The following is a 17,134-nucleotide window of genomic DNA, read 5'->3' on the forward strand; positions in this document are numbered from 1 at the left end:
ATTGGTCAAATACACCAAAACAAAAAAAAAAATATTTCTTTTGCCACAGTCACATTATAAATGCAGTCTTAATTCAATCGTCCCTTCAACATGAATTCAGTCATGTCTCACTACAGTTAAGTACCAGTTAGATCCTTCACATATTTTGTAGTTCACATTCAGGGAGTGAACAAATTTAAAATGATAACAAGAAGTTCACAAAAAATTATTTGCTCACAGGCACAAAAGAGATCTGTTCAAGAAAATATACATTTTTGTGTTTGGCCCACTTGTTTACGTTCTTTACATCAACTATAACATGAACTATAATGTACGAATTCTTAAGGAAAACAAACCAAAAAAAATAAAAAATAAAAAACTAACAGTACAAGTAGCTAGGGCTGTTCGATATAACGATATATATCAGATGACGATATAAAAACCTCTATCGTTTCATTTTACGCTATTGTTTGTTTCGTGGTGTTGCAAAATAAGCTGTTTACAGCAATATTTTTTCATCGTTTTGATGGTCACTGCAGTGGCTATATTAATTTATTAAAGTTCTCTCTTTCTCTTATATTTAATATAACCACACTACGGATGGACAAGCGACTGTTTTTATGCGTTGTGGTTAGCAACAACGACGGTAACACCATCGCGTGTCCGCTTGTTTATGTTCCACATAAACCTTTCACAATAAAGCTCAAAATCCTGTTGAGACTTTTCAAAATAAACTGAATCACGTGAAAGAGCAGATTATTTACGGATGAGAAGTAAAAAAGAGCCGCCAGGTGCTAAAAAATAAACCTTGGACTCAAACGTTAGAACAGGCTTTTCCCCGCAGCACGCCGTGTAATAAATATTCACAAAGAAAACGGCGGCCGTTACAACTTATGTCTAAAAATGTGTAGTTTTATGCATCGGTTAAAACATTCGACTCCAGGTACATGACGCCCAGCTGGAAACACTTCACGCAAGACGAGCAGCCCGAGATTCACAGAATTTACAGAAAATGTTACATTTTTGTGATTTATATCGTTATCGGACGATAGATGTCTTATATCGGGATATGAGATTTTGGTCATATGGCACAGCCCTACAAGTAGCCCAAACACAACCATTGCAAAGAATGAATGTTTGTGTTACTTTTTTAAGTCAAAATAAAAAAAAAAATAAAAAAAAATAAAAAAAATAATCTGCATTAATAAACTGACTTATTATAAAAAAAAAAAATAATGTACAGACTTTTTTTTGTCACATTGTGCTCACTTTCACACAAGGTACCAACAGCAAAGTGCCTTTGCGATTTATTAAATGAATCCTAGCATTAATTTGGTGAATATGTTGATATCACAATATCAAATATTCACAATCAAATACTCAAATCCCAAACTGTCAGTCTTTGGGGAAAAGATAATTACCCTTCAGCATCACTGTAAGTCTGAAACCGGGGTAACAAATACAGCGTGTGTACCAAAGATTGTCTCAGAAACCTTTTAAATACAATTTATTACTTGTTCTAAAAACTACTGTTGAGTAAACAAATCAGTACCTAACATGTTAACGGTTCAGTGTAGTGCATTGTTATCACCGTGTGTTTCAAAAAAAACCCTCAATAAGAAAAAAATGTCTATGCTCTAGTAATGCAAAACAATAATATTTACATCCTATGTAAAAAGTAAAAACAAAATCAGCACTGCTCTTCTCATGAACAAAAAATGACTGTAGTTTACAGCATTTGGAGAGGTAATAGAACTATTAATGAGTATTATGTAATAACGAAGTTGTGGTTACCATCCTAGCTACAGGTCTACAGGTCAGAAACTACTTAATGCCCCTTAACACTGAGATAATAGATCAAACCGTTTCTACAGTACCTTTAGAGATCAATTTATTATTAGCTTTCACCTGCAAATAGCTGCTTTTGTACCAATGCCTGGTGCAGCTGAGCTCTGCTGTTCCCTAAAGTTTAGGACGTCTTGGTAGTACTATCTCCTGTTGTAGAGGTCTTTGCGTTTTCGCAGTTCCTCCAGCACCCTTGCCCTAAACTGGGTCCAGTCTTCTTCCTGGAATTGCTGGACACCCAGAGCCAGGTGGAGCTCTGCAGAGTGGCTGCGCAGGAAAGGATTGTACTGCTTCTCTTCTCCAATCGTGGAGGGACACTGGAAATAAAGAGCACGTCAAAACGCAGCCCACCTCAAAGGCTCTTGATTGAACAGTGTCAATCATTTGCAGAAAGATTAAAAATAAATAAATCTATCATAGAAGATAAAATAAGTGATTTCTGTTACTCCCTTCCCCATCACAAAACAGACAATGCATTTCTGCAGATGGCATCACCGTGAGTATTAAGAAAACACAGCAGCTAATTTGTTACCAGGATACACTGACGTTAATTTGGCAATAAACCTAAACAAAACAGAGACATATCACAACAGGAAAAGCTCAACCTGGATTCCTAGACATCTGCTTCCTCTTTCCAGCATCACAGCACAAAGGGATGCTTGAATAAAACTCGGTTAATTGTTAATAATGCTTGGTCTGTTCCTACTGTGACAAGCCGAAAACAATCTGTTAAGTCAGACTTTCTATCCCTTACCAATAACAGTTTAAAATCCGCCAATGAGATCTAGAATTAGCAAATGCATCAACCTTAATTTGAAAATCCTAGATGCTTTTCAGGAAAGGTCACCTTTGACTTTGAGGTCAAGGTCTCCAGGATTTAAACCTGTCCAAGAGTTTTAGTAATTGCATGGCATGAAGTTGAGAATCCTAGGTGACTTCCTTCTTGAGTTAATGCGCTCACAAGATTTTTAGAAAACTTGACCTCTGACCTCTGACCTTGAGGTCGAGGTAAATGATGTTCAAACTTGTTAGAGACTTTGAGTAGATGCAACTGTGGTATCGATTTTAAAATCCTACTTTACTTGTTAAGTTCTCGCATTCGCAATCTTGGGTGTCCACGCCGCATGGCATTTAGTTTTTATTCAAAGGACCTGCTTAACCGAGTGAGTCACAGCAGTGCTACAGTTTCTGATACATTTGGTCAAATACAAATGCAGTGTTTCAGAAGTTTAAGTCATCACCTTCAGGCAGCTCTGCTACAAGGAAAACTTTACAGTTTTCATACATGTTTTTTTGGTGTACTATATATCTGATCTTTTTAATAAATAATACTCAAAGATCAAACTCAGGTGACTGATATAAATAAGAAAAAGACTACGTGTGAAACGTGAAAACATGCAGACTGCAGAGGAAATGTTATGGTCATTCAATAAGTTTTGGAGGTGGAAATCATCAACTGGAAGCTCCAATCTTGTGAAACTGCCTTTAGAGGCATGTATTGATAACAGATAAAAAACTAATCTAAATTCAGGATGGGCACTTCACTGAACAGCAAACCTTTGCTCTGCTGCAGACTATATCACAGATGGACTCGACTGAGCCTGGAAGAAGGGAAAGCGAGAGGGCGGCATGCACTCAAGAGTGCTGTCAGCACGAACGCTGTACGCAACTGATAAGCCCTTATTTCAGGTGTTGGACAACATGAATCCTGGGATGGCTCGCTTGAGAGGCATAACAATGGTGATACATCATTCTCACCGTGCACAGCTTCTGGCCTCGCTGCTGCAGCACCCACTGATATTTGTTTTCCCTGGCTGTGTTGTGCGGCTCAACCTCAGCAGCAAACAGCAGGTTGTCCTCTGCATACTCATGACCTGCGGGACAGCCAGTGGACACACAAGAAAAATATCACAGCCACATGTATAACCATACTTAAAAGCCTAAAAAAACCAAAGAATTCCCTATGCAACCCGTTCTTATGGTTTGGCTGTATATATATAAAACACTTTTTTAAAAGCAAAGACATATTAAAACCACAACTTCATCCGCAGCACACAAACATAATTTTTTGACACTGAATCAGACAACTGAAAGGATTCTCCTACCAGGCCATAATAGAGTATCATCAGTCAAGGAGCCAACTGTGTCCAGAGATGACAGCATTGTTGTTGCACTGCCTTCAAACATTCTCCCTAGAAACAATAAAGACAGGTTAACAAAGAGATTCCAATTTCCAAACAGGGTTCCTGAAGCATTCATATGGTCTAATCTTTAGTATTACCAGGATATTTTCATTACTGCTATAGTTAGATTGTCAAATTGGTTAATTGGAAGATAAAAATGTCCAATTTCTCAAAGGTCATGCGGATAACCACTAGCTATTAAGACACTATCTACTGTACAAACTCTGTATAATACTTTCAGCTTCTCTCTTACTTCTCAAAGGGGTCATCACATCAGATGGATCCACACATAGATTTTACCCAAGGCTGGGTTTGTGTCTCCTGCTGATCTCAATATTTTGTGCATAATGAAAATGTATTAACCACTAAATTGCTATATAAAATCTATTGTATATTAAAGAACATGTCATTGGCATTACAAGGTAACCAAAACAGGCCACTAAATATACAATACTATAATTAAGTATATATTTTAAGTGCTTTTTGACGCAACTGATTCAATTATTTCAAGTCTTATAAAAAAAACTATGTTACATTAAGTTATGCAAAGGAAATCTAATCAGCATTTCCGATGAAATATGAAAAGGTGTAATTTGCATGCAACAGTATTCAGTTAAGATGGTGCTGACTTGCATTAGCAATGTTAAACTTGCTTTTGAATGAGGTAATCGGGTTGTGAACCAAAAATGACAGATGTGAATGCAGAAAAGGCATCAGGTCAAAGATCCTTTTTAAAATTGCACTGATTGAAACACTGATGACAGATAGGTTTCTCGTATATATCACATAGTACAATTAAGTCAAAATCACGCTTCCTTGGTATCACACTTATGCATTTTAGCTGACTTTTAGACTGTGCAATCATCAGGTTCTCAGACTTCAGCAGTTTTACAGTATAGAAAAAAAAAAAGCCCACAAAAACTCTAAAAACGTCACACCAGTTTTGTTTTTTTTAAGTTGCTTTTACTCAAGCATAACATATATTTTGATCAAATTGCCAGGAATAAGAGGGCAATGCGTAGACTTCTGTTAAGGTAACACAACTATAACTACGTGCAGACAAATTGTGCTTGCATGCATAGTCACTCCCTGTAGAGAACAATTTTGAGCCAGTAAAACCCAGAGAACCTGTGTAGAATGATTCCACATCAAACAAACTATTTCATCCTGCATTTTCAGTAACTCTGAAAAAAACAAAAAGAAGCAAACAGCTAGAATAATTCCTCTTGATCTGGTTTTCTGCATAACTTACCACATCCTGAGAGAAACACCAGGTCACCAGAGAAGAGGCTGGAGGGGGCACCGACCGTTTGACCATCCAAGAGGTAGATCATGTGGCCTACCGTGTGTCCAGGGGTAAAGAGGGCCTTAAAGCGCATACGCCCAACTGTTACCGAGTCATTGTGTGAGAGAGGGCTGGAAAGAAAAATAAGTAATGAAAAAACCTAAACCAAGAAGTGTGGAGTTACTGATTTTTAGTGAAAATTAAAAGATTAAAAATAACTGAAATAGACTTCCATTTCTGACATGTACCAGTTGAGCAAAGGTATCAAAAACGACTACCTTCCCATATTATTTTTACATTATTAGAAAAAAAAAATGTGAAAAACAAAATCTTTAGTGTGGTGGTTTGGAAGTCCTAAGATAACCCTCCATCCCCTCAGACATAACAGAATAGTCACTCATGCCACGATAATTTAGTGTGAAGTCAGCTGCCACCACTACTGACAGTGGGAACAAAACAGGACTAAGTACAGTAAGAATGATTCAAAGTGAGCCAGTGTGCTATACTGTGCAAGCTGGGACTTACTGCGTGAGGCCAGGAATGTTATCAGCCGCATTTCCATAAACTCGGCATGAGCTGTGCAGCCGTTTCAACCCTTTGTTTCCCCCACTGTGGTCCCTGTACACGGATCACAAAGAAGGTTCACGCAGCAATTTAGACAATATCCACACATTACAGATACAAAGCACCTATTTTTTTTAAAAAACACTGTGCTTATTTTAATCAACCTGAACGCAGGACTTTCAAAATGTGGGGAAAACATCTATACATACAAATGCATGGCATTCTTTTAATCTGCAGTACGGCAATAATAAGTCTAACATTTTTATTTTACTATACCTATTATTATATGATTTTTTAACCTTTTGTGACATGCTGAGTCTTGTATGATTATCACATTAACATATCTTTAGATTTTTTTTGCCTTCAACTGTAAATTATGTCCTCGAAGTTAAACATTTTCAATATCTGTCTTATCCAATAAGATAAAGTTACCTCAGGAATTTTTTTAGCTACAAAAGGAGATGGTAAAGTACATCAAAACTGTCACCAAGACCTACTATAAATGTTACCAGTGTCATATTGAATGGGGTCAAGTTGGCAATGACATCCAATCTGTTCCTAATATTGCAGCAATTTACTGTTATAAATATTCAACAGCCACATTAAACTATTATATTTGCACTGATCAACCTTCCTGTTTTATAGGAATATAACCAGAATACAATGAGCTGGCAGCCCATGAAGTCCCTTCAAGTTGTAATCATTAATAAAGACTCGTTCAGACTGATGGCAAGATGTTGGCAATCTCTCTGCATTTATACATTTACAATCTGTCTCATAGTAATTCCAGTCAATCCAAGCCAGACTGCATCTGTTTGCAGAAAGGTTGCCTCTTATCAGGTGAGATAAGCCCTCTTGTTCACAGTATTTCCAAAATAAAATATCGATAATTGGTGTCCCTGTATCAATATAACATTGCTATGCTAAATATCACAATACTATGCTGTCTTTCCCCCCTACTCCTTTTTTATACATACAAATTACATGAAACTCACCAGTGCTTGTGTGTACATAGTATTGCTTCTAACATTACTCCTTCTGCCTCGAGGACTGCCTGAAATGAATAAAAGAAAATACAAATAAATCGGGTGTTGGTAAAACCTTCAGTCAACACTTCAGATTCATGACACATCACAGCGTTATTATACTTGTGTATTTAATAAGGCAAGATACCATGGATACAAAACACACTCATTCACAACAGCTGGCTACGGACAGTCAACAGCTGCAGCTGAAGTAAAACACATGGTTGTAAGGAAAAATGACAGTGCAGAGATACCAGCTGTAAGAGAGAGAGGCTCCATTGTCAATGAGCCCTACAATTACAATCAAGCTTTCAATACAACTCAATTTTTTTGTTTACACACCTCGTACTTTTATAAATACAGCAATAATTCTATACAGGCTTTCATATATTGTTTGTAACTCACACTATTTATACATTTTAACCCCATCTATGTCCTGTATGTGTTACTAAACTGGCTTTGAACTGAATGACAATCATCACACTTTAATAGTATTATTCCAACTCCCCTAAAAAATATTTCGTTTTCTTAAAGATCTTAATACTAGATATTATACATTTCATATAATAGCTTTAAGGATCAGAGTTGTGGTACATATACAAAATAAAGCTGAACTAGAAGCAAAGCAATCATTTCTCACTAATATCAGGCGATATCTGTCCTGACTTCTCTGCAGCAACATGTTCTGAAGAAAAAACAACTTTTCCCTTGGAACTAACTACACAGTTACTGATTGCTGTTTTCAGCGCAATAGCCTAAATCTATTAACCCATTCAAAGACACATAAGTGACATCAGAGGCACTCACCTGAACTATCTGAGGGTCTGCAGGGTCTACAACGACTGCGATGCTCGAGGCTCTGTCGATGATAAGGTAGCTGTAGTTGTCAGAGAGCACAGAGATAGGAATTATTTTAACACCTGTGGGCAGAGAAAGAAATGACATAATAATTATTCGGGACAACATTAAACATGCACTAATAAAAATATCCATCTTTAATGAAACAAATGCTAGAATTTTGTACTGATAGTAATAACAATTGGTTCTATGGTATGTACAGCGTGTGACAGCAAGGCATTGTTTGGCCCAGTGTCACCAAGTTAAACCAGTAATTGTTGCATATACCATTGAACTCCACGGGATCTGTAGCTGAATGCCCTCCAGGGTAATTTTCACGAGCTTTCCGCATTTGCCGTTTGTAGTACATGTAGCCAAGTCTGGTCTTAGTGTAGAGTGTGTACCTGGGAGACAATTGGAAATGTTATGTCCCAATAGTAAAAGCTGTTAACATTATTAACCTCGCCATGCAGTTACTGTCATTTCTTTGGTTTGTTGAATGAGCACAATTGACGTAACTTCAATGGTTGGTATGCAAACGTCTCTTAAAATAAAGTTGAAGCCACTGCAGCATATGCTGATGAAAAAAATGGCATTATCGCGAGAAGAGCCTCACAGCAGAATACCAACAGCTGTACTTTTCAAATGGTCTTGACTAAATTAAATTACGTGGGATAAATCTATAGCACATAAAAATGGCTAGATGTTGCTAAGCTACGCCAAGAGAATCGCCAAGGAAACGACAGAAATCTCTGTCGCCAAGGAAAGTGGCGCCATACTCACGCTATTCGGAACAAGGGCTTCTCCGTTCGGGCCATTATCTTGCTGAACAGTTTTCTCCAAAACACCTGTCCTGTCCGTCTGTAGCGAAGGCACAAACAAAAACAGATGAAGGATGAAGTGGCTACCAGTGTTATTATCCAGTCAGGAAGCGCCATAGCCTCTGAGCGGAACGTAATGACGTATACAGCGACACGTCACAACAGTCCCCTGGTGACTTTTAGGCTCACTACCGGTGTTGTGCTCACCTGATTTCTCATGTTTACGTTTTCTTTTATGTATTAAAACAGAGTATATTATAATTTTTTCTGTATATTTTCATTATACATTTTTCCCATCACATTTTGCTTAGGTTTAGGCAGCAGAACCACTTGGGAAGTAGTAGTAGTAAATTAAATGAAATTTAAAAAAAGGGTTTTGACAGTCTGTCAGGCAAACTTTAACATGCATATGAACTAGCAAAAATACTGTGTGATTTTGCCTGTTTTATATCCAAATCCACTTTGCTTCAAGAAACACATAAAATGGGAATTTCTGTTTTTAGAATCACATTTCTTTCTGGTGTAAATGTTGAATAATTATCTGTCTGTTGTTATAACCGTATTGTAGGTTAATTGTAATGATTTTTGTAGTACAAGAAAAAATACATTGACATATAATTATGACTTACAATTACCCTTAGACAAAATGCCAAAGCTGACTAGGTATCAAGGAAGCACTGGCATTTAACTAATTGTAGAGGGAGGTACAACCAGTAGTTTGTGTTTTGGTAATATTGGTACTTTTTAACAGGAGGCGACATGAGTAACCAGTCTCATCTTTCTGAGAGTAGCAGTAACAGTGTGAGTTTCAGCCAGCATATCCAGTTACAAAGGATGACATCCTCCTGTTGTGCACGGCTGCAAATCTCCAAGGCAGGACTGAAGGACAGTGAACCCAACTCAGGCGCAAGCCACAAGGTAAGTAACCTTTTCTGCTTTGTTTTCATTTGTTTTCTGGGTGATCAGATCATAACAAACCAAAAGTGGGTCAAAGAGATTACTTGAGTGCAGTGTTGTAGTGTTTTAAAATTTGTATATAATGTATGGCTGGGTTTTAAAAATAACACAGGCTTAATTTCCTGTTCACAATCGGCAGTATGCTTGCTTTTTTCTCTTTTCCTATCTTAAAAATTCTTAAGTACAGTACTAATTTTCACAAGTAATCTGACTAGACTACATACAAAAAGAAAAATGTATGCAGTCTGGCCTTTTCAGACCGGTGAGGTGCTGTAGAGGGATTCGACTGCTCTTACAGGTGCTTTAATAGAATAAATGAAACTGAAGGTGAGCTCAGGATTGCATATTGAAAGAAGAAAAATCATAACTTTAGATGGGGGAACTTTCCTTGGCCTCCAAGTGTCCACATATACTTCATTCTTAAATTAAACAGAATTACAGTCATTGGTTTCTACTCTCATACTTTGCGTGACCCTTCGTATATTTTATCAAGCAATAAATGTGAACACATGGCATGACTGTGCCTTCCAGACACAATAATGTTTAAGTTGTTTCAATGTGTCTTGTGAAACTATATGTTGAATTACAACCAAGAGCTGAGTGAAACTATAATTCAAGCTGGGACATTATCTCATCTTTGTTATTGCAACAGCACCAGACTGCTAGACCTTTTTTCAGCCCTTCAAAATATTGCAGTTTCATTACATGTGGCCCAATTATCCCGAACAAACGTGCGCACTTTAATTTAAAATATTTATAGTAGTCAAATTAATTTTTAATTAGCAAGTGACTCACACTTAAAGTACAAGTGTAAGGAGACCAAGGGTGTCTGCGGTGTTACAGTACATACAGATATACAGCATGATAACAAAATTACATTTTTAATGTTAAATTTCAATGTAATTTATTATTGTGAGTTCCAAGTTTTCAAAAATATGACATGGCTGTCGCTGTAGCAGGGAAAATCTTCCACACATACCCCACATACACATGTACAAAGCCAGAAATATTGAATAATACCTTTATCTAATACAGTTTTTAAACCAAAGAGGGAAAAACAGTGAGCTTTATGCACAGTGAGAGGCTTTTGTACTCAAGAACTGTGCAAAAGTATCAAAATAACACATATGCACACGTTCCTGCTCCTGACTGCCACTTATTTTTCAGCATTTACCTGCCTTCTCTTTTTTATTCCCTCCCTCTTTTCTCCATCGTTCCTTTTCATCTGTTCAGCGTGTCTAACGTTACCTGGTTCGTGTCGCCTGCCTTGCTGAAAGAGACAGACAGAGCGACATGCGCACAGTTTTGCATGTCTTTGATGTGGTAGATTTGCGTGGTTCCTGCGTGGTGCTTGAACCAGCTGAAAGTTCACAGCAAGCCAAAACGTCCCCGAGGCCACCAGGACGTCCTGTAGAGACAGCCTTCCTTATTTTCTTTACAGCCACTGGAAACGAGCCAGACTTTAGAATTCTGTTATTCGGTGCTGATTTCTGAGAATCACATGTGAAACACAGAAAAACAGATAATAATGTTGTGCACAAGGAGGGACTTGTGATCACCCTTTCTGAAACTAGGGTGACCACATAGTTTCCAGGAAATAATACCACAGAATTAAGCAATGCAACATACTGTGATTTACGATGTAATATAGTAGGAAGATTTTATTTTGTAATTGTGAAAATGGAAAGTCAGCAATAACTAGTGGATAGTGAAAAGATGTAAGTCTGACATAGCTTTGTACCACTCATCCTGTCTTTAGGGTAGTCCAGAAAAATGATGACATCTAAAATTGACAGTCCTCCCCCCTACGAGGAAGCACTGCATCATCCTAAGTGTGATAACTTCCCCTACCAGCCACAGCATGGCTCTCCTCTTCCCCCACCTCCATCTTACAGTCCCAGTCCTGGCTACTGGGGCCAAGGGGGTGTCTACCCGCCGATCAGCATGTGTCAAGGCCCTGGCCTTCCTCCATCTGGGATGCCCACCACAATACCGACTCTGTCTGCTGGACTGCCTGCCTCCAACCCAGGTTCTTAGCGAGTGGCACAGTCTTGAAGTAATCACACCCTGCAATATATTTAGATTAGGTGTAACAAGGATAAATTACCACTTGGCTCTTCCAAATTCTGCAGGAGAGATGGAGGATTTTCTCAGCACCCAGTGGGAAAGCACATCTGTTCGGCACGCCTTCATCAGAAAAGTAAGAGTTTGTAACTGTGTGTTTTAACTTGCTCTTTGTGCCAGTGACAATCCTGCTGCTCTGATCTTTCTTTTTTTCTTTTTTTTTCGACAGGTTTACTTAATTTTATCAGCACAGCTTGCTGTCACCTTCTCAGTTGTTGCTGTCTTTACGTTTGTGTAAGTTTCCCCATTTGTACATCCATCCACTGATGAATGTATCTGGTGAAGGGTAAGAAACACAGTCTGCCCTTTGGTGATGCCATGTATCTGCTTTCACAGTGACCCAGTGAGGATGTTTGTCATCAGTTACCCTGGCATCTACTGGGCATCATTGTGAGTTACTTTTAAGAAACAGCCGCACAGTTTTAGTGCAATTACATCAATTGATAAAAAAAAAACACACATGTGAAGAATATGATGTATGTAATAATAATCACAGTGGTGAATCTCTCCGTAGTGTGGTTTACTTTGTGGTTTACTGCATTCTCATCTGCTGCAAAGAGCCGAGGTAAGCAAGGCCAAATAAGTTGGAAAAATTAAGTTGTTTTATTATTGCTATTATTATGGTGTATTAAAATTTTCATAAACAGTGATGTTTGTGGTTTCTGTACTTTTTAGGAGGCGTTTTCCATGGAATCTTGTGCTGCTTGGAGTATTTGTAAGTGTTGTTTATTAGACTAAGGGTCAGACATTGACACTAGTAATGCCACAGCAGATATATATGTGCAGAACTAACATAGTGTGAGGTGCTGAAGACTGAAAAAGTAAAGTCAGTAGAAAAAAGACATCTCTAAAAAGTGCTAAAACTCACTCTGACATTTAAGACGCATTGTATTCATGTTTGATCTTGCAGACTCTTGCCTTGTCTTACATGGCCGGAGCAGTTTCAAGGTTTGTTTATTGGCTTTATTCAGGCAACAGCTCAAAACAGCACATTTTGATCCTGATGGTATATATGTGCCTTTTTTTTTGTTTCGTTTTAATTGCTACATGTATCCTTTACAGCTATTATGGAACCAAAGCAGTGTTTATCGCCATGGGAGTAACAGCATTAGTCTGTATAGCTGTGACAGTCTTCTGCTTCCAAACTAAGGTACACGGAGATGTAAACTGTCTCGCTGTAGCTCAGTAGCCTGTGGCTTGTCAGAGGATGTCTTTGTTGTCGGTGTAAAAGAACTCCTTTGTCTTGCATTACAATGGGGGCACTGAAATCCTTTAAATATTTATAACATTTTGGGATAAGATGCGAATCCAACTTCTCTGTCTGATGCAACTCGAGATACACAAGTTACATTTTTGGCTTCTACAAGACACGTTTCACACACGCACACACATATATTTCTCTTTCACCTTATTCTGATCCTCTTTCACAATAGTCTCACTGCTCTTTCATGTAGCTTGAAGCATATCAGCTTCACTTTCATCCCCTTAATGACTTGTTTCTCATCACAGGTGGACTTCACCTCCTGCGGGGGATTCCTCTGCATTGCGGCCGTTCTGCTCATGATCATTGGGATTGTTACAGCCATCGTCCTCTCCTTCCAATATGTGAGCCTGCTCTGGTCAAGTCATTTAATTTATTCTGTCTACTCGTGTTTCTCTGCGTGAGGAACAGCAGCTCCCAAGGGTGCATCTGTGTGACTGATTTCACATTCAGGAGCCTTTCTTATGTCACTCAACAGGTCCCCTGGCTGCATATGCTCTACGCTGCAATTGGAGCCATCGTTTACACTCTGGTGAGTCCACACTCACACAAAATTAGACCGAGTATTTCTTCTTGGTATTATGAGTCTGTTGTTGAAAAGCAAGCGAGACATTAGCAGTCCTTACACCCCCAATACATAGCTATTTAGGAGCCCTAAATAATGTGGTGATAATCTACTATTCATCATCGTATTTGTCTTGATTTTGATTGGTCTATCAAATAAAAAAACAAGAAGGGAACACTCAATCTTCAGTTTAACACAAAGTCTGTTAACTTCAGAGATATCAGGATGTCCAGATAGAAAGCATAAACTATTGTGAATCCAATAAAAAAGTGATAACAGTTGCACTGGAAAGGCAACAACAAGACAACCTCCAGAAAGGGAAGGTTTTTTGATGGATTTTTCTCTAGTTTTGCTTTTTGCTGGGTCCTTTTTGCTACTTGGTAGCATGAGACAGCACCTGCAGCCTCCACAGGTTGCTCAGCTCCATCAGTAAGGCACAGATTTGCCATGTCGACAGGCCCGTTACACGAGCAGCACTGCCAGAGCCCTAAAAAGTGACGTCAATCAGGTTATTTGTGCATGTTTACAACCAAAATGTCATCAAGAGACTCCTTGAGCATGACATGAAGGCTCAGTGTTCCTAGGTGGGTTCTGTGGTCAGAAACCAGCATTGTGTAACTCAGCTGGCAGTGTTCTTTTCACGGATGATGTTGCAAGAAGCTAACATTTATTACGGTGTCTCCTCTCCATTTCACCTCTGTCACATGCTTTCTTTAGTAAAGGAGGTAAAATCACAGTTTTCCCTAATCGAACAGACGGATATTCCTGAAGTTCCAACTATGATGTTCAAGTGTTCCTTTAATTTTTTGCGCAGTGTATAAAGTGAATTGGGCTTTTTTTTTGGGACATTTTATCATTTCCTGTTACAAACATGATTTCCACATTCATTGTCCCAATAGGTCTTTTAAACAGGTAATCTCACTGTATACATGTTATAGCACTGTTTAATGTGGTTTTCCCATAATGCTGGGGATTGTCTGACCTTTGCTTTTGTACCATTATATTCAAAATATAATTTACCCAAACTTTTTACCTTAGCCTTTGCTTACCATTCCTGTCAGTCTCAGCTATAGTTGAAATTTTGTGTTAATGAGTAAATATTAACACAGCAACACACGAAAAGGGTTAAACTAAACGCACCACCACATGGTAAGGACAGAATCACAAAGCTATTAGTACAGTTGTAGCCTCACATGATACAGGATGTAAATTTTCTTGTTGGTCATAGTGAGTGACACGTAACAGTCCAAAAACCAAAAGTTTTAATTAATGGTCACAAACATGACAAAAGGCTAGAAATGTTGCAGCATTTTTCCTTGTATTCATGTTTTTATGTCAATTTCCTCTTTCCTTTTCTTCCTTATATTAGTTTTTAGTGTACAACACCCAACTTCTTATCGGAAATCGGGAGTTGGCCATCAGCCCAGAGGAGTACGTCTATGGAGCGCTTTCTCTTTATGTTGATATTGTTCACATCTTCCTCTTCATCCTTCAAGTCAGCGGAGCTGCGACTGAATGAGCCAGCGGTTGGAGTTTGTATATTGTATTTGCTGGCAGACACACAGCAAACTGTCAGAAAGATTATTACTTTATTATTATTATTATTTTTTCTACATCAGTAACACTCGAGCACTTTGTTTGTTGGGCTGTATGTAGCAGGACTGCAGCCGCAAAGCTTACACTTAGCCCGTGTAAAGGAAGAGAGCTGCTTAAGCTTTGCACATTTGTATAGCTGCATTTTAATATTTATGTGCACGTTAAGGAGTGTAGTACTCTCAACTATTACTTCGATCAAACCTCCTCATTAACAAAGTGTTTCTGCCTCCAAAAAAGGGAACAAAGCCATTTATAGATCAACACATTTGTTTTTATTATTGTCAGTGCTTAGACTTACAAAACATGTGTAGTTGGAGGCATACTGCTGGACACCACAATCATTAGTCAAACATCTGTGCTGGTAGTAAGACGGTCTAAGATCTGTTTGTTATGTACTTTTATGTTATGTATTTTTCCAAAGAGAAAACCCAGAGAACACTGACTCACCGATTAAAAAAAAAAAAAAAAGAGTTGTCTTCTTGAATCACTGGCCATTTCCTTTGTTCTCTTTAATGTTTCTGTTATTTGTTGTTGTTAGAAAACGATGCACACCGATCAATAAATCATACGTTACTGTTATAACTGCTTCCTTCATGTCGGTGGTTAATTACAGTAACACGTTAAGAGTTCTAGGGTGGCATTAGCTCCTATAAATGTTCTCCCTTCCTTGATTGTGGATTAGTATTGTTTCCCGTCACCAGTATTTATGTGTCGTCCACACCAGAAGGTTTAAGGTGTCAGGCGCTTGGGGTCACGTGGGAACATGGAGGTCTGCCGAACGTTGTGGAGACCCAGGTAGAGCATGCAGACTCTCTCCAGGCCTGTGAAGGATGACATCTTTATCAGTTTTTTATTCTTACAAAAAAACAAAAACCATTCCTGTAGTTCCCCCGACAAAACATATTTCTTACCAATGCCTCCGCCGCCATGTGGGGGAGCTCCATACCGGAAGGAGTCGATGTATGCCTTGATCTTCTCCAGATCTGTACAACAAACAAAGGAGAGGCACAAAAATTTTCTAGTGTTGTTCCGCTGATTGCCAACAGAGGGAGACAAATCATTTGAATTTCACTCAATGCTCCTCAAAAAGAAATGGAAACATAATAATAATAATAATAATGGATACTTTATTGATCCCCATGGGGAAATTACTTGTTTTTCTCTGCATTTGACCCATTCACTCTGTGAAGCAGTGGGCAGCCCACTAAGCAGGCGCCCGGGGAGCAGTGTGTAGGGACGGTACCTTGCTCAGGGGTACCTCAGGGTAGCCGTTAAGTGGATTCGAACCGCCGACCTTCCGATCATGGGGCGACCACTTTACCTACTGAGCTATCCCTGCCCCCACATCTCTTTTTCTTACCGATCTGATGGTGGATGGCTCTTTCTGTCAGCAGCTGAGCATCGTGGACTCTCTGAGCTCCGGAGAGAATCTCTTCTCCTCTCATGAACATGTCATAAGAATTGGAGTATTTCTAGACAAAAATAAAACAAACTCAGAAATCAGGTTTTTCTCACATGTGATGATGACAGGAGGGGGTTAAAAAAAAGAAAAGAAAATTAAAGTCAACCAGACAAGGTAACGCTGGCACAAAACTTGGGTAACAACAATGATTATGACAGGAAGAGAATGAAATGAAACCGTATTCATTTTTTAAAGCCAAATATTAACAGAAATATCAGTCTGGCAATTGAAATTCACACAGGTAGCATAAAGAATGTAGTAAACTGGCAATTTTGTGGCATCGCTCATGGATGCTGATGTTTTTTCTTGACTTGTCGGGACAATAAAAAAAAAAAAAAAAAAAAAAAAGCATTACGTTGCCCACAGGAGCCACAGTGCAAATTTGAGAGGCTGGTGTGTTTGGTATGTTTGATGTGTGAGTGAAAGACTTACAGGGTTGCTTGGATCAGGCATTGTGTAAAACGGTCTAACAGCCAGCGGGTACTTATCAAGCACATAGAAGTCAGTATCATACTGTGGAGAGGGGGGGAAAAAAGAGGAGTGAGAGTCAATAACTGCATACAAAAGGATTAATAGAGACATACACGTATCCTTTTCTTTATTTATGTGATGCAACTGTGAGCTTGAATA

At 38.6% G+C, this 17,134-nt stretch overlaps 3 protein-coding genes across 3 annotated transcripts in view; 1 reads left to right on the forward strand and 2 right to left on the reverse strand.

Annotated features, from left to right (window-relative positions):
- Positions 1–15,605, forward strand: part of LOC146651398 (protein lifeguard 3) — a 50,928-nt gene extending 35,323 nt beyond the window's left edge. Inside the window, exons 2-13 of the mRNA XM_085383622.1 lie at positions 9,291–9,457; positions 11,256–11,525; positions 11,629–11,696; positions 11,790–11,854; positions 11,957–12,010; positions 12,135–12,185; positions 12,296–12,335; positions 12,531–12,568; positions 12,683–12,770; positions 13,130–13,225; positions 13,360–13,413; positions 14,816–15,605. Coding sequence (XP_085239748.1) covers positions 11,270–11,525; positions 11,629–11,696; positions 11,790–11,854; positions 11,957–12,010; positions 12,135–12,185; positions 12,296–12,335; positions 12,531–12,568; positions 12,683–12,770; positions 13,130–13,225; positions 13,360–13,413; positions 14,816–14,965 — 960 coding nt within the window. The 5' untranslated portion in view covers positions 9,291–9,457; positions 11,256–11,269 and the 3' untranslated portion in view covers positions 14,966–15,605. The remainder of the gene's footprint in view (positions 1–9,290; positions 9,458–11,255; positions 11,526–11,628; positions 11,697–11,789; positions 11,855–11,956; positions 12,011–12,134; positions 12,186–12,295; positions 12,336–12,530; positions 12,569–12,682; positions 12,771–13,129; positions 13,226–13,359; positions 13,414–14,815) is intronic.
- Positions 1,137–8,694, reverse strand: pnkd (PNKD metallo-beta-lactamase domain containing). Its single transcript, XM_085385106.1, has 9 exons — positions 8,502–8,694; positions 8,007–8,122; positions 7,689–7,801; positions 6,852–6,910; positions 5,818–5,910; positions 5,260–5,423; positions 3,930–4,016; positions 3,583–3,698; positions 1,137–2,141 (listed from the first exon to the last, which is right to left on the reverse strand). The coding sequence occupies exons 1-9, from the start codon at positions 8,654–8,656 to the stop codon at positions 1,968–1,970; spliced, it is 1,077 nt and encodes a 358-aa protein (XP_085241232.1). The 5' UTR covers positions 8,657–8,694; the 3' UTR covers positions 1,137–1,967.
- Positions 15,408–17,134, reverse strand: part of dars1 (aspartyl-tRNA synthetase 1) — a 31,368-nt gene continuing 29,641 nt past the window's right edge. The window contains exons 15-18 of the mRNA XM_085383621.1: positions 16,937–17,017; positions 16,403–16,514; positions 15,954–16,025; positions 15,408–15,863 (exon numbers count right to left, since the gene is read on the reverse strand). Of these exons, the coding sequence (XP_085239747.1) occupies positions 15,772–15,863; positions 15,954–16,025; positions 16,403–16,514; positions 16,937–17,017 (357 nt within the window). The 3' untranslated portion in view covers positions 15,408–15,771. The remainder of the gene's footprint in view (positions 15,864–15,953; positions 16,026–16,402; positions 16,515–16,936; positions 17,018–17,134) is intronic.

This window comes from Rhamphochromis longiceps, linkage group LG16, assembly GCF_057381845.1.
Source record: "Rhamphochromis longiceps isolate RC_006_pf linkage group LG16, R_longiceps_female_GT1.1, whole genome shotgun sequence".
Taxonomy (NCBI): Eukaryota; Metazoa; Chordata; class Actinopteri; order Cichliformes; family Cichlidae; genus Rhamphochromis; species Rhamphochromis longiceps.

What these genes read in the sequence shown, in the direction of transcription:
- pnkd (XM_085385106.1), bottom strand. Translation starts at nt 8,656, where the DNA reads ATGGCGCTTCCTGACTGGATAATAACACTGGTAGCCACTTCATCCTTC. An exon ending in AAGCCCTTGTTCCGAATAGC is followed by an intron (nt 8,123 to 8,501) that starts GTGAGTATGGCG and finishes ATTGTCTCCCAG; the next exon opens with GTACACACTCTACACTAAGA. An exon ending in TGATACTCTATTATGGCCTG is followed by an intron (nt 3,699 to 3,929) that starts GTAGGAGAATCC and finishes GCTGTCCCGCAG; the next exon opens with GTCATGAGTATGCAGAGGAC.